Source organism: Phaethon aethereus, assembly GCF_964289735.1.
Source record: "Phaethon aethereus genome assembly, chromosome: 15".
Classification (NCBI taxonomy): Eukaryota; Metazoa; Chordata; class Aves; order Phaethontiformes; family Phaethontidae; genus Phaethon; species Phaethon aethereus.
In genome coordinates this window covers 2,940,198-2,964,453 of record NC_138591.1, presented here as the reverse complement: position 1 = coordinate 2,964,453, position 24,256 = coordinate 2,940,198, and the positions used below count along the sequence as shown (strand labels likewise).

At 47.1% G+C, this 24,256-nt stretch overlaps 1 protein-coding gene across 1 annotated transcript in view; it reads right to left on the bottom strand.

The window, feature by feature from the left end:
- CACNA1H (calcium voltage-gated channel subunit alpha1 H) overlaps positions 1-24,256 on the bottom strand; it is a gene marked incomplete at its 5' end in the record, with an annotated part of 256,893 nt that overhangs the window by 70,348 nt on the left and 162,289 nt on the right. Inside the window, 3 exons of the mRNA XM_082006716.1 lie at positions 13,890-14,302; positions 18,463-19,246; positions 21,192-21,284. Of these exons, the coding sequence (XP_081862842.1) occupies positions 13,890-14,302; positions 18,463-19,246; positions 21,192-21,284 (1,290 nt within the window). The remainder of the gene's footprint in view (positions 1-13,889; positions 14,303-18,462; positions 19,247-21,191; positions 21,285-24,256) is intronic.

Sequence of the window (24,256 nt, the reverse complement as noted above, 5' to 3'; positions counted from 1 at the left end):
CCACCCTGACCCCACACCGCGTGCAGGAACCACGTCCAGAGAAACCCTCCAGGTAGACGAGATGAGCTCTGGCCCGTTGCACCGCCTGCTCCCCCATGACAGCAGCGCCCGACCGCTCTGCAGCCCTACTGAATTGCATGGCTCTGCCGACGCGCTGTCCACATCAGGTGTTCACCTGGGCAAAACCTGTCAGACATTGGCAGCTCAGACAAACAAACAATTAAAAAAAAAGATTTAATTTGCAACCTTCCTCCATGCCACATTCCAGCTTTCCTCCTGGCAGCTCTTCGCATCCCTGCTGTGGCTCTGACCAGCAGAAGTCATGCTTCTCCCGCAGCAAGAGCCACGAGGAACAGGCGCACAGGAAGGGCTGCTCCAACCCTCTGCTCTAACCAGACCTCACAGCTACGCCAACCGCACCAGGGCTTTGATCCAGCTCCCTGCCCTGGGAGCAGGGCCAACCATCCCCTGCTGAAGAGGCAACCCCAAGAATAAGCCAAACTGATCTGTATCCTCCAAAGAGCTATGTCAGTTCTCATATGAAACAGGCAACACAAGGTTTTATCTGTAGAGAGCGGGAGTGAAAGAGAATTTAGATGCAATCTCTAGCATAGTGGCTTTAAGAAACTAGTAAAGCTGAAACAACCATATGCAAACAGTAAGCCCTTGAGAAAGCAACTGAGCTCGCAAATGTTTCTTCCCTGATGGAAATCCTCCTCATGGGTTTCCAAAATGGACAGATCATGGTGAAAGCTGTAAAATTGTTTTATTTCTTAGTCCCCAAATGTGTCGAGGGGTGGGACACACAGTGGATCTCAAGCAGTTATTTGCTAAATATCAGGACTTGCTCAAATGCTCTTGCTTGAGAAGGTGGCAAGTGTTTCCATGGCAATAAGCTATTGCCTTGGTGACCATGGACCTGGATTGGTGCTGCTAAACCATTGCGACCTTTGGACATCTGAGCACAGCAAGAATTTTCCTCCTTTACTGTCTAACAATGTTTTTTTTATTTTATTTCTGTGTTCAACACCATCTAAAAGTTGCCTTAGGTGGTTGTGCTAGAGATAGAGAAGCACAAATTACTACAGAGAAGCATCCTCTGTTCACGCCTGCCTTTCTACTACCCAGCCCAGAATTAACTTTTCTATCAGTCAGGTGCAAACCAACCCTAGGCGCAATCCTGGCTACTCCTGAGCAGTGCTGAGCCTCTACCTATAAACTAGGAAATTAAGCAGAGGAGGCACAGGACTTCATTAGCCCAGACATCAAAAGTACATTAATCTATATGCATTTAAACCTTTTAAGAGAGGTCAAACTGAGAGGCAGTTGTGTTAACAAGGTGAAGAAGTGAGCTTGCACATAAAAAAGCAGCTTTGCACATAAACAGGCATCCTCCTAGGCAAGAGATTTACCTACATTCTGCGGAAGACTAAAAAATGTGTCTGTGCCTCCCTCCAAATAATCTTCAGAGAAACTTTGTGTCATCATAAAAGCTTTATCTTGGGCTTATATAGCAGAAAATCGTTGCATCTCTCCCTTTGAGAACTTCCGCTACTTTTCTTCCCAACTTTATCACTGAAACACACTCCTTCCAGGCGACTGGCAGTCTGAAACCTGATTGAATGGAACCATTACATTAGTTTCTTTTTAAATTTGCACAAACCCTGCACTCTGCAACTCCAAAGTGGTTTCTATGGAGATGCTAAAAAAAATGGAACTGCACCTTCTGGGTGCCAAATTCGGCACAGCAAAATCTTGGGTGAGCAGCAAACCCTGGGCAAGAGGAGCACGAGGAGTGAATTAGAGACCCAGAATATGACTGCTTACTCAGAGCTGCAGGTAACAGGGATAAGTTATCACTTTGGCTGACAGGCATTAACCAAACTGACATGCTGCATTAAGTATCATGCAGAGTTTAATTAACTGCAGGCAATGGGGCATTAATACAGGAGAGGACAGCCTGCCCAATTTCCTTACGGTGTGAACATGATAGGGAGAGGGAGAGATGTGAGCATTTGCAAGGCAGAAGTGATCCTCATGCATGAAGAGGTTTCTCAGAAGAGCACTGGAGCTGCGTTTGGCTTCCTCTCAGAGCAGCTCTATCTCCTTAATCTGCAACGCTGGGCAGATGAGTCCAAATCTTGCAACTTCCTACACAGTCTATTTTAGAGTCTTAAAAACAAAAACAACACACAACAGGAAGGATGGGATTACTAGCAATATGTCTGAACTCTCCCACACCCCAGCCCCATCAATCTTAATGGCTTCACCTTTTGCATTGTTAAGACAAAGCTTTCACATCCCATCCCAACCCATCCATATGGTCCTGCTGGATCAGAGCTCTGGTCTGCTCCAGTGCCCAACTCCCTCAACACCCATGCTAGGTCCTAGTTTGGCTCCACTCTGCTTTTCCTAGGCACTCAATCAGTCCCAGAAAGGCCCACGGGCATGGCTGAAAGCTCACGTCTTGTGTTGACACAACTACCTTGAGCCACACAGAGCCCAAACCTGAGTGCAGTGACCCGACAGAGACACAGCCAGGAGCCCTAAGGCTCTGACAAGACCTTCTATACCAAGTACACTATTCCCAAGTGTATTTGATACTTTTCAGACCAAAGTTCTGTTTAAACAAAGGCCAAAAGCTATTTTGTCTTATTTAAGCAAATCTCCGTTAAAAATCAATCAGCCAGGGCTTCAAACTTCAGACTGTGCACAGGCAGGAGTAGGGAAGCACAAAGAATCAGTGCAAACGTGGTGGGAGGGACTGAACAGCACGGTGTGCCCTTGCTCTTTGGAAGAGAAGCAGAATATCTCTTCCTTCAGCCACGGTAATCAGGACATCTGTTTTTAAGTGAACACACAATGAATGCTACGGAGCGTTGCCTACCTCCTGGTGAGTGGTCACCCCTGGGATTTGAACATATGGCTGCATCGAGTCTGGCTGCTGCCAACCTGATTCTTAAACTATTAAACCATCCCCTCAGGCTCTGTATTCTGTACTTTCTGTGTACGTTGTATAAGGTGAAAGAATTTGATTTGGGGTTTCGAGAATTTCAAACAAGGATACACAATTAGAAAAGTATTTGCTTCAGATGATGATAAATAACCTTGGACTGGAGAACCTCAGAAAATATCTGTTCTTCACTCTGGTGTGATGACACAAAGTCTTCTGCAGTGCTATTTTACATACTTTCCTGAGAGCCCAAACTTGTTAACCTTCATTTCACTGCAGTTTTCAGAGGAGTGACAGCTGCAGCCATAAATACAGCGTTTAGATTTCATACTACAGTTAAAAAATCAAATATGTATGAAACCCTCTGCTATTACACACTGACTAGCAAGGGCGGTGGGGGAAAGGAGTAGGAGGAAACCCATAACATTAAATCATTTCTGAAATACAGAAGGACTTCTGTAAGCTCAGGTGGGAAACGTCCGCTCCACTGTTAGCTGCAGGGTCAGTTCCTGTCTGTTGGTCTCAGCTTGCCTGTTCATCACTCACTCACAGGTTGAATTTAGTCTCAGGAACAGGGAGAACCTGTGCACGAAAATGAAAGCAGAGGCACGTCCTCAGCCATCAAACTACCCACACTACAGCAAGGGAGTGATACCTGCTACTCCGGGGTGTATCTGTATATGCTGGTACTCTAGCAGCAGGAAGAAAGGAATGTAAATAACATAATTCCAGCCTGAACCTTTGGAGATCCCTGTGGCACCCTAAAGAGGGGACACAGCTAGGGAAAGAAGAACGGGGAACAAGAGAAGGGGAATGATCTTTTGGATATATTTGGAAAGTTTTTTGATGGGTTATGTTGTTCTCAGAGGAAGTGGGGAGCTGTCCCCCCACTCACCTCTGGCTCTAGGGGATTTCAGAGGCATTCGCAGCTCCTAATAGTCCTCAGCATAAACTGAGATTTCTGGCATTTAATCGCCCTGCACGTCCATGCTCTGCAGTTCGGTCCCTTGTACTATGGCATACGTTGTCAGCTGATGCCTGCCAGCACTCCAACGTCCCATATTAGTAGATCTGCTTTAAAGACATTCAAGATGCTGATCTCTCGTTTTGGCAGCTTCAAAAGAAGTGAGAGATCTTCTGCAATATGGCTCCAATAACACAGGTGTCATGGTTTAACCTCAGCCAGCAACTAAGCTCCATGCAGGCACTCACTCACTCCCCCCACAGCAGGATGGGGCAGAGAACAGGAAAGTAAAAGTAGAGAAAACTCATGGGTTGAGATAAAGACAGTTTAATAGATAAAGCAAAAGCCATGCACACAAGCAAAGCAAAACAAGGAATTCATTCACTACTTCCATCGGCAGGCAGGTGTTCAGCCATCCCCAGGAAAACAGGGCTCCATCGTGCGTAATGGTTACTTGGGAAGACAAATGCCATCACTCCAAACGTCCTTCTAGTTTATATACTGAGCATGACGCCATACGGTATGGAATATCGCTTTGGCCAGTTGGGGTCAGCTGTGCTGGAGGTGTTCCTTCCCAGCCTCCTCGCTGCCTGGGCAGTAGGAGCAGCTGAAAAGTCCTTGACTTAGTGTAAACATTGCTTAGCAACAACTAAAACATCAGTGTCTTATCAACATTATTCTCATCTGAAATCCAAAACACAGCACTATACCAGCTACTAGGAAGAAAATTAACTCTATCCCAGCTGAAACCAGGACAACAGGCCATTTGCAAGGAGCTAATTGCCCAGCAACCCACGCTGCTTTCAGACTCTCTGGCTGAAACTAATTTACACAAATGACTTTAAACTGCTTGCACTTCCAGGCGGGAGTGACCAGGGATGAACAATGCTGACAGTGTTGATATTTTGCCTCTGAACCATTCACGAACAAAAGGAAAACTCCGATTGTCCCCCATATCGAGCAGCTCCCTGTGGTTCGATTTATTTCCTCTCATTGGTTGGGTTTGGGGCAGGTTGGAGCTGTAAAGCTTCTCCCTAGGTTCTGGATAGCTCTGAGAGCAAGGCGCACCTGGGGAACACAGAGCCAGGGCTCTGTTCCCCTGGTCCCATCATCAAGATCCAGGTAGACCTCCCAGGAGCAGCCACAAACACTCTGGCTTCATAAACTACCTCAATCCAGACTAACTTTAAAGCATAGACAAGTCCATGTATAGTCAAGCCAAGAGTCAGAGAACTGCAGGATCCATCTGTCTGCAGCAAAGTCAATTCCCTTTGGAGTATATAAAATAAATAAACCACTTTTCTTTCTGATGCTTTCTCCAGGGGCACTACAGTAAAAAGTTTTGGATTTGTCTGTGCGTGGGACAAGCATGGGACAGGGAGAGAAGAGATATTAATTTGTATAGGCATCAGGCAGGAAAGGAAACTGCTGAGAAATGTCTTCACTGGGGGAGCAAAGCCAAGTGGTCTTCCTGCCCCATCCTCCTCAGTGGCAGACTCCCTGCTCTAGCAAGCTTTACCACTGATGCTACAAGGCCTGTGCACAGAGTGTTTTTCCCAAATTGGGAGTCAGGCTGCCTTTAAGGCTGTAAACCAGACAGAGCAAACAAAAATAGAGCTTTAAAAGAATGCATGCAGGCATGCCAAATCTCCCTCATTTTCAAGTAAGAGTCTCACTCCTTTCAGATGCAGTTTTGTCCCCCCATCTCTCAAAACCAATTATAAAAAAGCATCCTGATCAAACGATTCAGAAGGAGGTTTCAAGGAGACATTTAAAGCTTCATTCATAATTCTGGAAAATCTCACGGTTAAAACCTAAGGAAAATTCATGACTCTGGTTGACAGCAGCAGTAAACATACCTGTTTCTTTCCTTGCAGTGATTCTTCTCCTCTGATGTAAGGAGCTAGATTGCTACCCTGAGCATCTTTAATCTTCTGCCTGCCAATGGGGGCAGCCAGCTCTGCCTCTTACCACAGAGGTACCCAGAGAAGGGCAGTGTACAGGATGCCTTAGCAATGCCACTGAACCTCCACCCAGAGCTCACAAAGTTGCCATCATTTTATAGGTACTACCAAATACTAACCCCACTTTGCTGTTAGGTGTGACATGACTGTCTTCTTTATGCCTTCCTAACATCTTCTCAGTTAAATCTATTTTCAAGCCTTTCTGTATTTTCCAGGTCTGCCGAGAAAGCAATCGTCCGCAGGGAGTGGTCAGAAACACACAAAAGTATTAAACTAAACATGACTATTTCCTTTGCCCCCTAACAGTTGGGAACCACCAATCTATAGGCACTGTTAGTTCATGGCACAGCACCATCATGCACCGCACTTCCCATCCTCTTATCTACATATCCCCTTGTGTTACACTCACTGTTGCATCTGGTTTGAATTTGGGCTGTAAACTCAGTTTCACAGAGTCTACCTGCAACTTCCAGGCATAAAAACTGGTGCCGGGAGAGGTGCAGTTCTCTGTTCCCATTCCCACTGTTATTATTACTTGTAATAACATCTGGCAGGCCCTGCCCGGGAGCCCCACATGGTGGGGTGATGTACACAGAACAAAATGTAATCCTTGTCTTCTGGAACAAAAAATCCATAAAAGACAAAAGATGGATGCAGACAGACTGGGGAAGTGTAAAGAAACAAAGGGACAGCCTCGGCTAACATGGGAGGTGGTGTTCCTGAATTCTCCTCCCCAGACCTCCTGAGACAACACAAGCCACTCCTTGCTTCCCACCACGCCAGGGCATGTTCCTCCCCAAGCCTTGCCAACGATGCCTAAGCACGTTTTCCTGCCCCCATCGGTTGGTTTGGCTGTCTCGGTCTTTTGCATTTCCCCCTCTGCTGTTTTCTGCTAGCCTTGCTCTTGTCGCTGCAGCCCAGCTGCCTCTCATGGAGGGCAGCTGGAAGAATGGCAAGCTGCTGCCATGTGCAGTCCCAAAGCCACATGGGCTGCTCGGAGGGACCTGACTGGGGCTCTGTGTATTGCCTGAAGGCACCACGATCTCTCTGGAGCTGCTGATCACAGCTGCCACGAACCAGACACTCGAGTTCTTCCTTGAACTTGTATCTTGTCATTGCTCAGGCAAGGGACTACCAGGTACGCCTGCTTTGGAGCATGGAGAGTGCTCACCCTGAGGCCTGCTTACCTGATCAAAGCCAGCCTTCTCACCAGACCCACTCCCAGATGAAAAGCCTTCAGCTGACAGCCAGCAGGAAGGCGCAGGCTCAATGCAACGCCACGTTCCTTGTTTGTGAAAGCCACCTTCTTCATTACAGGCCCTCTCTCAATGCAGTTTCCCTTTGCAGTAAGTGGACACCCCGCTGTCCAGCTGTGTCAATCCTCCCTGCCTTGGAGCACATTAGAGCCATTGTCAGCATAACATTTGAAGCTGGCCGCCCATGGCTGTGATTTATGCACATTTTTGTGATGAAATGCAGCTGGCAAGTGCACTCTGCTTTCATTCTTGGGGCTATATTACACTTGGTTTATTTTACCTGCCAGTTGAAATGCAAACAATCTGTCTACATTCTATATATAACCCCCTGTTGCCATCATGTATGTTTATGAAGCATGAGGGTTTCATGGATTCAGTCTCAGAAGCCTTGGAGGGCACCACGACTGTCTCAGCTGACTCGCTGCATGACCCAGACAGAAGAAATGCATCTGGTGGGTCCCACACACTGTGGCTACACGGTGTGGGTCTGTTAGTGGCTCTGTGCAGATCTCCAGTCTCCATGCAACAGCTTATGCTGGGAAACACGTTGCTATCACCTGCTTAAGAAGTCTGTCGTCTTGGCGGAGAGCAGATGTGATTTATATGGCCGATCCCTCACCACAGAGAACAAAAAACTGCATAAGGGGAAGGAACTGAACCATTTGGTGGTGGTAAAACGTGCCTATGGTTCCACAGGGAATATCCTAATATTATTCCCTAGACTAATGAGCACATCTATAGGAACCAGATCAGACTGCAAACTCCCCTCACCATGACTAGCTCTGTTGTTCTCCCAACTCTCCCCTGACTGCTCAGTATGTCAACACTCGAATGAGTTATTACCCTCAGTTTCTGCATTGGAGAGGTGCTGTTCCTGTCTGGTAGGAGGCAGAGGAATGGATGGATCTCTAGTATGCTTTGCCTTATATAGTAAAAAAAAATATACCAAGAACATACAATCCAACAGAAGGAAAACAGAGCAGTGGAGTCAGTTAAATTACAGAAGAGAGTAAGAAAGAGAGGAGGCTCCGTGAACACCACTCACAGCAGGCTCCCTGTGGAAGGACGTGATTTACACGCTTTGCCATGAAAGCCGCTAAGGTCCGGCAGACAGGGATCTAGCCCTGAGTCGGGACACCTGGCTTTTAACTGCAAACATTTGCCATCGGTTCATGCTATCTTGCCTCTGACCCTTGATTCACTCTAACATGGGAATGACACCTTGCCAGGTGTAAATGCTCCATGTATGAGCTGCTGCTGGCTCTGATCAGAAGCCTCACAGCCTGAACTGTGCAGAGGGGATCCCCAAACTGTTACCAGGTTTGTTAATATCCTGACAGAGTGGCTGTCTGCAAAAAAGGGGGCCTGGATAAAGGTGGCCTGGAGAGCACCAAAAAGGTGGTATGATCTTGGGGCACAAAAGAGGATGGGAAACACCTCTCTTCCCCAAAGTCTCCAGACAAAGCCCTGTTCTTCCCTCCCAGAAGATGGGGACGGAATTCAGGTTATCACAAGGTGTTTGTTGAATGAGCCAAATTTCTGTTGCTCTGCTCAGGAGACCCAGCACGTGTTCTTGACTGATGCAGCTTCCCTACCAAACCAGCGCATGGGGAAATCTGTCCACCCCACGCTTACTGCTGGGACCTCGGAGGGAGAGCAGGGAGGGACAGCTTGGTATGCAGCTGACAAAGCCCAAACACATAAATCAAAGGACTACTAAGGGCTGGATGAGTCTCACATCATTTATGCAATAAGCACAAACAGATTGGGATGAATTTTCACATTCTGGGCTGGGGGAATCTGTTTGCTTCAAGTCCAGCCAGCATGTGAGCTCTTAAAATTGGACCATGCAAAAAGTTGGAAGAGCGAACAAGTTTTGCTAGCTGAAAGTGAGAATCTCAGATCAGGATAATGTTTTGTTGACTCACAACTCAAAAGGAATTTAAGCAATTTGCTTCAAATGTTGTTGAAAGATTCTCCTCTGCTTTCTGAGTAAGTGCTGAGCTTTCCAGGCCAAACTGATTTTTCAAGCCAAAATTGACAAAATAGAACGTCACTAGAGAAGCTAGTTGCTACCTTAAATCACACAGAATTACTTATACACCAGAATAATAAAATGTGCTACTCAAAACCAATACTTCTCTTACAGTGATAAGCAATGGACCACTGGGTGCCCACCAAGGTCAGCTCCAACCTAAAGACAGCTGCTCTGAATGAAACATACCATGGATGAGGGATCAGAAAAGCAATTAAAAGCTCTTTGAACAGCAATAGCTTGGAACAAATACTAATTTGTACTTCTCTTCTGAGAAGTGAGTATAAAATAGCATTTCTAAGTGCCATTTGATGTAAATTGAGCCTTTTATGTGGAATCATTACAAGTATGAACAGCTACTTCTGCAAATTCCTCTGGGAAGCCAGGTGGGGGTCTCTCCTCACAACTTAAACCAGAGGTTCTCAGGGATGAGTTCACCCTTCTGCAGGGATAATGTCAGCATCTCTTTTGGACAAATGAACCAGACTCTTGTCCTTCTACCGGACAATTAGGGAGCTGGGAATCAAGGCAGACCAAAGAAGTTGGAATTATTTCTTCGAAGCACACACCGGAGCTGACTCTGGGACAATAAAGTATCAGCTCTCACTGGCAGAGAGGCACTTGGAAACACAGCTCCTGGAACAGGACCTGCCTGTGCCAGGTGTCTCTCCCCACTACCCCAAAGGCATGGCAGAGGTCATGCTTTTGGAGTGCACTGGTCCTCCTTGGTTGCTGCAGTGCTGTGGTACATTCTCAGATACTCTGGAGAATTGTCAGCTGCAATGAATGCATAACAAAATCATCCAGTGTATTGAAATTGCCTGGAAGATTAATGCAAGGATTGCTGCCTTCTTTGTATTTGGCTTTCCTCATCTGTGGGATTGCTTATTCGTGCTGGAGGTAGACAAATAAATAAATAAAGCACAAGACGGGGGGGAAGGAACTCCAAACCAGTCAATTAACCTTTGAAATACAAGTTGTGCTGCTGCTAACTAACAGCATCCTGTAACCTCCTAATTACCAGCCATGTACAACGTGGCAGTTGGAGACTGAGCTGGCTCTTAACCCCGCGGATGCGCTGTGCGGGAGGATCCGATTGCCGCTAATGATTGAAGTCCCCAAAAAACTCGTTTCCTGTCATCAACTGCCTCCTGCTACCTGGATCTCCTGCCATGAAATCTTCACTCTGCCTCTGAGAAGAGCAGGACTGCTAAAGGACAGCTCTGTGCAAAGAAGTTCTAGCATCTCCTCATGTTTCCCATGAGTCAGCTAGCTGCTACAGCGGTTGTGCCCCTAGCCACAGGAAGGATCCTTGCCTGAAAGGGTATCATGTGGGCTACATGCATTAAATGGGGCAGTGCCAGCTATGTTAACCAAGAGGAGCCAGAGTAACCGTGAGCAGACTGCTGTGAGCTTCAAATTCCCAACAAAACACACATGGAAGCCTTGAGGGGATTTGGATACAGACAGGTCTCGAGGCAGCATGTGGGACTGCGGCAGTACAGATCACCTTCCTGCCTCGTCAAAGGGTGCTACCAAAGCGCTTCTATGGCATACCTGATCCCTTGCCCTGCCGCTACGATAAGGGACAGCAGTAAAACCCAGTGGATTTTGTCTGCAGCCAGGCACCTTGCAGCCTCGATTTCCTCATCCAGAAGATACGGACAGTAATGCTCGCTTGCCTCAAGAGGGCTCCGTGAGACTTCTTTGCAGAGTGCAGCCACGTCCCGGGATGAAAGGCGAGATAACGCACCGAAGACTAGTACTGCTCTATCTTCCACGCCATATGCTGTTCAGCACCCTCCACCCCTCCCACACGCACGGAGGATTGATGTCTTGGCTTTGAATAGCACTCAAACAAAAATGTACATGGTGGCCCCATCTATTTGCAAAGCCATTGATGACTAGGAACTCTGAGAAGCCGGAAAAGAAAAGCAAGCAGACATTAATAATTTTTTATAAAAGGGATTGGGCATTTCCTTACAGACAGTGAGGCTTGAGGAGGGCTTCCCTGTGGCTGCTGCACTGATTGCAGCTGAGTTTGATAAAACCAGTCGATGTCTGAAAACAAGTGGCAAGAGTCAAGACCAGGGAACCTGCCTTAGCTGTTCCACCCAGGGCAAATGTCTCCATGATAGGTGATGTTTTGCAGGGTTTCAGCGCCCAGGAGTCCCCTGCTCATGCTGCTGTCAGCAGGCACAGAGCATAAGAGGTCTCAAAGGGAGCCCCTGAACCCTGCTCTCTGGGGGCTCTTTCTCTGAACAGCTCAGGGGAGCACAGAAAAGCAGAGAGCCACAAAGTAGCTATCTTTGTAGGCAGCTCCCAAATCCTTATGACTTGGGAACTAGCCTGTAGTTTGCCCTTGGGAAGATGGAGAAGGAGACAATGGCAACACCCGTGCCTGGTTAACAGCCTGGGGAAGGCTCATACCTTCTCGCCTTGTAATACCTGCTCTGAGCAGAGCTGCAGGGTGACTGGGCAGCATCCATCACTCAGTAACCAGAAAGCTGTGATTAAACTGTTTTTCCTGGCAAGGATCACGGCATACCCAAAATGAACCATTCTACCCTCCCTCCCAACACCACACTGTGGGTTTGTGACAGCTTTGCTCAAGCATCTGCTCCTTATCTCTACACAAAGCCAGCCCCCTACCCCAAGCCTCGCAGCCAATTCTCATACGAGGAGGGCTGTGGGTTCTGAAATCACCCCACTTTGCTTGCAGAAACCCCAGGCTTTCATGCCAAACAGTCTGGGAGCCTAGAGCCACTTTCTATTGCTTTCAGATCGTGTCTCAGCCTCTGGTGATGCCCTGGAGGTCACTCTGTTGATAGGGAGTGCTTGGGCGAGGTGTTTCCAGGCTGGGCTCTGACAGCTCCATGGCTCGTTATCCCTGCTGTGTACCAAAGACACTTTGCAGTCAGGCACGTGGAGGAACTTTTACAGGTTTCACTTCAAAATTTCTCCCTTTTTATTGGGCCCATGCTGGGCAGTGCCTGCGAGCAAAGCTGGCGGGAGTCTGATGCTCCGTAGCCAAAAGCTTCAGAATCTTTATTGCCATTGGCTTTGAGGTGATTTAAGCAAATCTTTTACAAGCTAAAATCCAATGTAAACCTGCCGGCTACAGTTTTCCTTTGTTAGCAGCAAGGATGTAGTTATCACAATTTACCTTATACGAGTGATTGTGGACAGACTCCATGCAGTCCCTGGGCTTTCTCACTGCAGCCTGCCTAAGGTTTTCCCCCAGCACCCATCATGGCAATACCCAAGGACTGACAAAAGCTGTATCTGCCTGACAAAAGAGTATCCATGCAGAAATGCAGCCGCCGTGGGAGTGAATGGTCTATTCAAAGACTACTGACAAGGTGTACTTCCTAATTTTAAAACTTGTTGTGGAACAACTAACCAAACAGAAAGCTGACAGCGACAGCTATTTCTTTGTTGGGTTTGGACACTTTCTGCTGCAAGTGTGAACTAATTTATTGCTGCGCAGCTGAGGTTCATGTGTTTTAGCTGAGTACTTGCTTTTCTGAAAGAAAATATGTCTCAGCATAAAATATGGGGATTTAAAGCACACAAGTAGAGACAAAAAGTAGCAGCACTCTGGAAGATTGTTTGCCATGGTCCTGAGCAGGGCTTAATCCTGGGAAAAGGTGGAGGAGAAAATGCAGAGCCTCTTATCCTGCCTTTGAATGGACTAAGATATTCTGTCTGCCTTTCCTCCTCACTCCTGAGTGGACAGACCAAGGCAGAGAGGAGGAATAGCTTTATAAATAACCTTGACCTGGTCCTGATCCTGCCATGGAGATTTTGGGAGAGCACTGGATGAACCTTTGACTACCCACCTCACGGAAGATCAGTATGAGGATCTCCTGGCCTCACTGGGATGCATTTTCTGCACCTGATACAGAGGTGGCACAAGAAATTCCAGAGCACATCTTGAGAAAACAGTTGAAAGTAACCAGTTTTGCCAAGAAAGAAAAGCCCAGAAAAACATAGCTTTCCCCAGAGTGACAAACTGGAGATACTCAGCTGACACACCTCCCTCTCCCATTGCACAGCCCCTCAAGCTCCCATCAGCCAACAACAAGGACAAGCTGTCCTCAGCTGCCAGCACCGCTTTCTGCCATCACCATGTTCAGACTAATACTGGGAGCAACATGATTTCTCTTTCCTCCCTCCAAACACTTAAAAGAAAGACCTACTTGCACCCTATGAGAGCAAATTAAAGGTTTTGGAGACTTCAGGGAGAAACTAATTTTTTTTTTTCCTTTGTTGCTTTTGGCATTGCCTGACAGTTGAAGTCTTTATTTAAAGGTCCAGGATCAAAGAAGAAACTTCTGCATGGGTTATTTGCACTACAAGGTCCGCTATGCACCATCACCATCAGACGAAAGGGGAATTTCCAGCAGAACAATTCCTGCTTATATGAATAATTCACAGCAAACAACTTAAGCAGTCGGGCTCTGAGCTGCCATGTCCTAACACACACATCTATACTCTCCACACCTCAGCAGTGCTGCCAGCTACCTCCCAGGCTTTTCACACACAGAAGGATGCTCCTGCTCATCACACGTCTGCAGGATCAGGCCCTCAGCCCCATTTGGTGTTTCCAACTTGCATGATAACCTTGCTTCTTTTCTGGCATGGCTTTGACGGAGTCACCCCAAGCCACCATGCCCTGAAACCTCAGGGCTCTTCAGGCCAGTCCCGCACTCACCTGCTCGTGGTACTCAATGCCCATACTCAGCGTGTTGATGAGAATGGCGATCATAATCCCCCGGTTGAAGTACTTGCTCTCCACAATCCTCTTCAGCTTGCAGCCGAAAGCCTTCCACAGGCGGGTGACCTTGTTCCTCTCCTTGGGTTTTTTCTTCTTCCTCCTCCTCCTGCCCCGCTGCTGCTGGAGCTGGTCTCTGTGGTCACCATGCCGCAAGTCCTGGGTGAACTCGTAGACACCATTGCTGTCGGAGCCGCAGCTGTCGGACTCGCTGAAGGCGAACTCGGGGTCCTCCAGGAGGCTGGCGCAGAAGGGACAGTCCTGCAGCTCACAGGTCAGCGTGCCGCCCGGCGGGCCGGGCAGCGGGCAGGCCGCGCTCAGCCCTGACAGCCGGCTGGGCGTCCGCCGCAGACCTGCAAGGGAAGACACACACCATGAGCCACCTCAAACCCTCAACATGGTGGACAGCCCCATGTCCCGGCTCAGGCAGTGCTGGGCCTGTCCAGGGCAGAGCAGCTTCTGCTGCATCCGCAAATAAATTTAATACCCTAATACATCCTTCCAGCTGTCCATCTTACCAGGTGGCTCTTGCTTTCGTCATTTTCCCCCTTTGTTCCCCTCTGCCCACGCCCTGACACCCACCCTCTAGCCCTTTTCAAGGACATGGGGCCAAGGAGTCTCTCCACAGAGCGTGGCAGCCATTTTGTGTTCTGCCACTGGGGGGAAGACTGACTGGCACACCTCTCACTTTCAATTATTTTTTATTATATCTGACCAGACTAACATCATTAGCGGTGATCTGAGCGCTATCAAGCTGTTACACTCAATTTAGATAGCACTTCCATTTAGTTAATAATGAGGAGGGAGAGGGAGAAATGGACCAAAGGTGGCTACAGACCACAGATCACAGCTTGGAGAGTCACGTAGTCCCTTCAGTCTCCTTCATCCCTCCTTCAGCCTTTAATAAAGCTCAGGTGAATTCTTTGCTTGAGGCACAGGACTGAGTGTTCAGGGTGTTTTAAAATCAAACACATTGCCACATGTTTTGTGGTGTGAGGAGAAATGCTCGCTGCCCTCACAGAGCCAGGGTACGGAGACGATATGGACAAGTACAACAAGGATGATTCAGGTGGAATGGGAACCAGATTTTATTTCCTCATATTTAGGAATCAAATTCCCAGTTTCCTCATATTTAGGAACCAGATGTTAATGGCAGAAAAAAACCCCAACACGAATGCAATACTGCGTTTTAGGGATCCTTCCTACAAAATGCCATTCAAGCATCAGTGAAAGCTTTCCTTGAGCCTCAAGGAAGTAAGGTGAGGGGACATTTTTCCCCTATAACATGCCCCTGTCTGGAGGTTGGATGGGGACACTTGGATTGGTTTTGGGGAGACCAAGCAAAAGGCAGTGGATGCTCCTGGCTCTGGGCCCAGGGGCTTGGAGCTCACCCAGCAGTAATGCTGCTAATTTCAGCCCCTCCTGGCTGACACTTGAGGATGTCTTTAAAGACAAGACAGCACCAAAGAAAATAAACGCACCCCATTTAGCTTGAAAACTGGGTTGTGACAAGAGTCAAAATATATTATTACTTGCCTGAACGTCACTCAAATATCACTGACCTTCAAAACAGCCTTGCAGGAGAGGACATTACATCAAAGACACCAGGGGGATCGGAAATATTTGCCCCCGTACTCAACCTGCAAGCAGCACCGGTGCAGCACTGTGCATTAGCACGGCTTTTCTGATCAGGACGGATCTGACAAGGAAAGACTGCAGCGCAGCCACAGTAGCGCGGATAGCAGAGATAGTGGGCTTGCCAGACGTCTTTTAACGCTATCAAAGTGTTAAAAATTATATGAAAAACACTGGCGCCGCAGATGTCTTCAAAATACCAGAGTCTCCTTGGCTGCCTGCTAAAATAACCTCACAGCATTGCAGGGCACGAGAACGCGGAGGAACAGGCTGTACTTTATGCTGTTCAATTCCACAACAAAAGAAGGGAAGAGAATACTCTCTCCCACAATTGCATCTTTCCCAGCAGACACCAACCTTGTTTCCAGCTGGGGCTGTGAGTGCCCTGGCTGCTAATGCCTCCTTAATGCTCTCAATTATCACTTGTGTGCTCTCCTTGCACAAGTCTTGCAGTGAACAGACTCTGCTTGTTGACTTGTAAGACTGGAGAGAGAATTAAGTGAAATAGCTCTTTGTTTGCCCAAAGAGGCTGAGGACAGGAGGGTTGGGCAAGCTTGTGAGCCCACCTCACCTTCCTGCTGAGCACAGCGTATGGACTTCACATGGCTCCTTTGCTAAGTTTAGGTTGGGATGGAGAAACATGAGTTGGGAGCTGTGCCTGGCAGAGCTGCACCCTCAGGAGCTAGCTTACTTGGCACTTAAAGGTCCTCCTGAAGCCTGGAAGACACATCCATCACCCCTGCTGTACGAAGATGGTTGCGGTGCAGAAGTCAATCCGACTCAGCCCTGTTGGTGTGGCAGGAGGGGCTGTGGCAGGAGTGGGAAGGAGGGCCTGGAAAGAGCCAGAGCCATGGAGGGGAAGAGCTGGGCACTGACACATTCTGTGACATAGTCTCCAGATGGACCTGGCTGACTTGCTTCCCTTCCCAGCCCCTGTGCTCCTCAGGGTGCCAGATGAGCTGCTGCTCAGCAGCCAAGACCTGCAGCATCCACCCCCTTCCCCTAGATATGATCACGCTTCTGAAAGAGACAAAACAATTTCAGGAGATTTGTTTAAAGCACTTTGGCATCCTCTGGGCTGAAATGCCTTTGTAAAAAGAGGATACTATAATTGCATTATTAATAGCAACTCCATCTAACCTCCAGCTTTCCAAGAACCACCACAGGCTACATGGAAATCTCCTAAGTTATTGAAGTGGCCCTGGGATGTCACACTTGGGACTGAGATCTGGGGCTTGCTTCTGCTGAAGAGGACCCCAGCAGCAGATCCCCTTGCAAGCACCAAGAACCAAACCTCTGACTTGAACACTGCCTTCCAAGCAACAGCTCTTCTGCTCATCCTTGCTTTCCCAGTTCCAGACTTCTGCAGACCCTGGGCTTTTATCGTAAGGTAAATACACATTCTCATAATAACCTTCATTAACTCGTGTAGTTAAAGATGAACCAGTGATTCATATAAAGCCCTTGCTTAACAACAGAAGAACGTTGCAACTAACCTTGCCCCCTTCTGCCGTCCTGCTAAGCTCCCAAGCGTACAGAAATGTCTGAAGGCAATTTCTATAAACAATCCACTTTACCCTTTTCTACGGTCACTTAAAAAAAAAAAAATTAACAAAGACAAGTCACCCAACCTATTTGGCAAGCAACCTTTACTGTGACCCCCACCAAGCTCAGCCTGATACATTTTCAGCACATTCATCATTAGGATAAATATTTGTGTCCATGCACATGCAGATAAACAGTTTTGGAAAACACAGGCGTTGAAAAAAACAGATGACAAGTTTGGCTTAGAGAGATTAAAAAATAGAAGCTAGACCTTTTTGACTTTTTACTGTTTGAGGGCTTAATGCTGTATTTTTCAGCCTTCAGCTCCAGCCATGAGGACTGGAAACATTTTGCAAAACAAAAACCTAAGTTGCATATAATCACTACTCCAGCAGTGGGTGATTTATAGGTGAAGGGATCTAAAACTACACTAACTAGCAGTGCTGGTGTGGCTGCACTCTGTACAGATAGGGATGGGACAGAGGTACAAAAGAGTCCCCAAGATGTTCCTCATTCACTCAGATTGAATGGAGTTCCAAATCTGCAGTACCACTCAGTCCTACATTTCTTCTGCATGTGGGGAAAAATGAGAAGGGAAGCCTGAGGCCTGTAGCTCTGCTACACTCCTGCCCTCATGCGCATCCTCTAAGGACAAGCACAGAGCCAGACCCTGCAGTGGCCATGGGCCTTCCTCCAAACCTTCTGCACCTTCTTGCCAAAAAGAAATTCAGAGGCGCAGGGGCCCATCAGAACAGAACTAGGGGTTGCCAGAAGTGCCTGTTTTGAGTTCTTTCAGTGACTCCCTGTTTTAAACTTCTTTTGTTTCCTATACCTTATGCTTCTCCTCCAGCTTCCACCTGCTCTGCCCTTTCAGGGTACCATCTGCCAACAGTTGGGGTTTCTCTGCTGCAGGGCTGCAGCCGGCAGGTCCATCATTCACCAGAGATGTAATCCCAAGGGCTGCATAGACCTGTGCCAAGGCGGGAACAAAGGGAGAATCTCCAGGATATCACTAACCACATGAGAGGAGCTCAAAAACACATGCTTTGTAGCCATGGGAAAAAGGCCTCCAGCAGTGTCCTGAACTCACTGCCCAGACCATCCTGTATCTTGCTTTACCCAATGGCTACAAATATAAGGGTAGAAGGAACAGAGCTCTCAGTCCCTCAACCTGTCCTACTTCTGGCTTCAGCGCTTGGTTCAAATAGCATTCTCAAAACAGCCTCCATCTTCAGCACCCTACATGGCTATCATTAACACCTTAACTCTTGAGCAATTTGCCCTTGCCCAGTGTTCCTAAGCAAAAAAAAAAAATCAGCTTGTTCGTCCTTACCATGCTCTCCTACCAGTTGCAGCTTCCCATAAGAATCCGTGCCCAAAGTTACAGGGCTATTAACCACGGCCACGGGTGAATTGCCATTCTTCTTTCCTTTGGGAACCGGGACAGAACTGGCTTTGCTAGTTGGAGAAGGCAGGATGGTAGGATAGTTCATGTTGCCATGGTTGGAGAGTCCAGCAGAGAGTTTAATGCTTGCAGGGGCATTGGAAGACTTACAGTTCACTTGTGGTCCTTCGACATGACAGTCTGCATGGTAAATGCTGTGCACGGACTCTGAATCTGGAGGAGCAGGGCTCTGCAGGTTGGGTGATGGAGAAGGAAGCATCAATTGGCCTCCAGGTTTCATGACCTTAAGTTCCAGGTCACAGATCTCAGGGTTGGAGCGTGGCCCCCGAGGGCTCCCATTGCTGATGTGATAGTGGTGGTGGTGGTGGTGGTGGTGATGGTGGATGAGGTGGTGTATGGAGGTGATGTGCTTTTTGCCTCGGTGGCTTTGCCCATTTGTCATGCTGTTTGGGTTAACTTTTTTCCGGCGCTTACTCTGCCAGTTATTGTACAGGCGTATTGTCCGTCGTTTCACCTTCCTGAAGATGTGGCAGATGTACTTGAGCAGCTCCTCGTAGCAGCTACCTGGCTCCGAGAAGCTGGCAATTGTGCTGTCATTGGAGAGATAACGGGCCCGCTGCTCCTGCATCAGCTGGTTCTCCCGCTGCTTTGTTTCAGAAAACTGTGTTGCTATCACAACCAGGCACAAGTTAATCATGAAGAAGGAACCAACCTGGAGAAAACAGGGAAAGGAATCAGCAGGGACTTTACAAAGCAAGACACACTCTTCCCCACCACATGCTGTCTGGACTTGAAGTGTGGTTCTTAGAAATCCCAAGATTTCCAAACATGCCAAATCTCAGGGTCTGTTCACCAAATGTTATGTCAACATGTGCCTGAGCTGCTAAATTTGCTCCTAAGCCATGTTAAATTATTTTGGCAATGGCAAAGCAAGCTGTTAACAATAGCCTCAATAGCCTTCACCACTTTCCTCCTCTCAACAGTGATGACATTTGCTACTAACCCAGGGTGTATGAAACACAACACAACCAGTTACCACCACAGATCACTAGGGAACACCTGGCCAGACTGCCAGGAAAGATGGTCTGAAGACCAGTTTGTGCTGTACTGAAGCTGCCTCTTCCTCTAACACTTCACACCACGGCATAGTGCACCCTTCATTTTGAGGAGGACAGTCAGGGTCTATGCATCTGTGAGATACTCTTCTATCTCTCTGACACAGAAATACATCTCCAGGAGATTCAGTGCTCCTAGAAAGGCCTGATTTATTGTCTGATTGAGTTGATGTGTTCTTGGGTGACACCAGGTTTTCAGAATGAAGTCCCAAGGACAAGAAAGTGAAGTCACCTCAGGCTACATCCTTCCCTCAGCTGTTGAGTCTACAAACTGGTTTTTCACCACTTGGGTTCATAAATCAGCCAAAGGAAAATATCAAATATTCCCATCAGAGAATCAATGCCCTTAGGCGTGAAAGGGACTGACGTCAAGAAAGTGCCACTGTCTACATGGCCAAACCTCTGTGCTGTGCTCAGTAGGAAACGTATGGATTTAATCTGGACCATTGTCTGGTGAATCCTCAGGGGAAGTCGTTGGGAGATGGTTTACAGTGCTATTCTCCAGTCTGTAATATCAGCCTGGATACTGTTTGAGAAGCAGCAAGGGTACCATTCCCAGCTCCAAGTGACTTGGAGATTAGTCACCTTCTGGCTTTTCTGCAAGGATCCATATGTAGAGAAGGGCTCAAAAGAGTGGAGCGTAAATCTCTACTGTGCAAGGCCCATTGCTAAAGGCTCAAAAATCACTCCTTCAGGATGCTATCCATTACTGGGAAACTCTCACACTGCTCCGATCCATGCTTCTCCCACTAGTGGTGGGAGCTGTGATAGTTTGACTTCCCAAGGCCTTCAAAACCACATTGACGAGGATGGGGTTATATATAAAGAATATCCAGTCACAAAAGCACTTCAGAGTGCCTACATCCCATGTCCTGCCTGACATCTACATGGTACTTTTCCCTCTGATCTCTCCAAACTTAAATGCTTAACGTTTCCACAGATGTAGGCTCCTGGAGAAGGTTGTGCCCATTGTAAAAAAAGAATCTTGCTAACATGGAATGGCAACTTCTGAAGGAAATCTCCAGCACCTCCAGTGAGTAATACTTTGTTTTTAGGAACGACAGCACCGTGAGCCCTCAGAAAGGTGCACTGCTTTTATTACTGTTATTTAAAGGGCTCAGGTGTGTTCAATAGTTTGAACTCTTTGAACCCTTCATTGAAATGAAGTGTCCTCTGGCACACTGAAGAGGCTAAAGGAGGAAAAGCTACAGCCTCTCCACTTCTGTTCTGATTAGCAGTTGCTTGGCCAAGGCACAATAGTTAGGACACATCAAGGTGACAAGACCAAGACCGTGAGAGTAAGAGGGAGGGAAGACCATATGGCTTGACAAGCTGTGACTATGCATCACATGTGACACTAAAAGGACTGCTGTAGCCAATAATCTGTCCCTACAGCACTAATCACAATCTGCATGATTACACTTTATGGCGGGAGGAAGGTCCCCCACTCTGATCCTAGCTGGCTCTTCTCTGTGAAAAGCCCAGGGAACAACTTTACCCCACAAGGACAAGGAATGGGAGCATCTCACGGTTCATACTTACTATTATAAGCAATATAAAATATATAAAATTGTAAAAAGAATGTGCATCCATCACATAATACATGATGTCAACCCATCCTTCCAGGGTTATAACCTACAGGAAGACAGAGAAAGAAAGAGTGAGAACCAAAGTCAAACAAAAAGTCAGTAAACAGCAATCTTCTGATAGTGCCTGGTACTCATCACTCCACAGCATCTCTCAGGATCCATCCAGACCTGCTGCACTTCTTTTCCCAGTTGGCTTAGGACAGCAGCAATGTGTGACCAAAGACTGGCCTGAGGTTTCTACAGGAATCTGGTATGATTAAAATGATAAAAAATTACAATAAAACATCTGAAACACTGATGTGTTTCACAGCCAGCACAAAGAAATTCCAAGGAGGTATGATAAACAACACCAGAGCCTCTCTGTGCAGAGATCTGGGCTTTTACCTTAGGCTCCTGGTTTTGTAATGCTACCCATAAAATTCCCAAGTTTTTAAGTCAATTTTGTTTCTGTACAACCAATTTCTTTGTGATTCCTACTGGCTCACGGTTACAACTGCATCACCAATATCATAGTGGGAAAGCCTCTGAATGGAAGCGAGTTACTTTAATTAAATGTAGAACTGATTTCATACTAGTTTTCTCAGTTTTCCTTCCACTAAAAAAGAAGCTGAAGATTTAATGACCACCACACAAGGCTATGTGCAGAGCAAAGCAAATTCTGCTATGTATTTTATGCTTTTTATTTAGATAAAACATACCAAACTTCTATTGCTATTTTGCTACCAGTCCTAGAGCTGAAATTCCAGCATGATTTCCACAAAAATCAAAGCTCCTGTCTGAATTTACTTGCACTGACGTACCTTATCTGCTACGCCAAATGTGAGCCTTGGTGGTCCTAGCACAAACCCAGAATTGCTGTCTGCCTCCAATTTCAGTGGCATCATTCCTGATTTAAACCATGTTTGCAGTGAAGGAACCGTGAATTAGCTTGCTGTGAACAAGAAAAGGATCAAGCCTCATCGGTGTGGAGAACTTTCTGTACGGCATGTAAAGAAAAGCTGAACCATAAAGCACTTGCCATTGAGGCAGTGAATAAAACAATGTTCTTGTCACGCCTGGAGCACCAGGGCAAAACACTGGCAGGAAACTCAGATATGAATCCTTGCCACTTTTCTCCTGTTTTGTTTTTACTCAAGGAGCTGGAAGAAGCTTCTAGGTATGGATCTTTGGTATATGACCACATCTGCAAGGGAGAGAGCATTGCTGTCCACAAAACCATCAGTACTCACAGCTTCCCTGAGACTGCCAGAGCACCTTCCACAGCTCATGGGTGCTGGAAAAGAGACACTATCTACTCTTGATTCCTCTCACCCTAAAGTCAAATGTGGTGGTGTCTTACCAGCAAGTTTTCAAACCCACTTCCCACGTTGAAGCACACGTAACAACACTGACCATGCAGCTGAGTGAGAAGCCGACAGTGAATACAGCTCCACGCTAAAACAAATAAATGTGATCTGCCAAGGAGCAGGTAAAAGTTGTCTCTGCAGCTGTTTTACCGTCAACATTGCTAGAAGGCTTTGAGCAATCAGGTCTGATGATGTGCTGGCTGCATTTACACAAACTGCACCCACCTCTCCTCTTCCTCGTGACACACATTAGATATTCTTTCATATCACATCCTTGCTGCTGGTTAGTGATGTGCAGGTATCAGACAGCAATGCTACGCTTCCAGTGGCATAGGATGTTTAGGTTTAACAAAACCAAAAAGAATGCTTTTGGTCAACATGAACCCCAGAGATGAATCTGTGGCAGAAAGTTTTCAGCAACAGACACATTTTTTTGTGTGGATGTAGGTGCTGTTATTCACCCTGGAGTCTGAGAATGGGTTAAGCTGCCAGGGCAGACACAGGCAGTAGTCAGTCTGTTCAGCGGTGTGGAACGGACAGGCAATCAAACTCAAGCTGCCCTTTTCTGCCTTTCCTTTAACACGGTTGAAACATTTATAGAGAGCAAAGTTCTTTTTGGCCGCATTCCTCACCTGTGTGGGCTGTGCACAGCACCCGATCATCTCTTGCACTCGATGCCTGTGTAGGTTCATGGGGAAACTGGAGGGATCAAGTTAGGAGGTGACACAAGGCTAAACCAAATCATTGCCAGCTACCTAAGAAATAGTCTCTTTTGTGCTGTTCAAAATCCTCTCCCTTCCTTCCCCTCTATTTGGATGGGCATTTCAGAGTCAGGCTGCCGCAGCTGGCACAGCAGGTGCTCCATCCATTCACACTTGGGGATGAAAAATGAGCCCAGGGATTCCAAACATATTGGATGCAAGTTCAGTGAAGAGGTGTATTTGGCTGGCAATCCTCAAATCGAATGTATTAAAGCGATTAAACACAGAGCCCTCTCTACAAAAGGAGTTACCTGAGGGCTGCTGTTGGGCTTCTGCAGGCACTGCCAGCTCCGCACCTGGGAAACAGCTGCTGAGACAAGAGTGAGGGCCAACCAACAGTTATAGAGGTATTTTTCTTGCATGCTAGACAGCGTTTTCAGCAAGAATCAATCAACACACCACATTTCTCCTCTGGAGGGCTGAAAATGCTCATCCGGCCCTCCGAATATTTAAGGTGTAATTAGAATTTGCATTATTTACTACTCACTTGTAAACCAAAGGGATACAGGAGGGATAAACAGACTGCTGGGCTTTTGTTCTCCTGTTTGACATCTTTGTGGATTCATTCTTGGACTCATCACCCAGTATAAATGCAGCAGTACCTTAGGGGAAGAATTCCTGAGCTGCTGAGGATTACAGAGTACTAGCAATCCTGTAAAAGAGCGTGCTCACAGACATCTGTCTTCTTTTTTTTTTAATCAGATAGCTCTGCAGAAATGCAGGACAACACACATGCATAGCCACCTGTCTGGACTGAAACAGTGTCTATGATTCTTACAGCCTGATTCTTGCCATGCTGTAGACTTCTTTCATGCTGTCCTTTAAAGTGCTCTGAGTGGCTTTAATGAGTACACTTTTACTTACTCCAAGATCTCATTGCACAGCCCCAGCAAGGCCTTGGTGTAAATGGG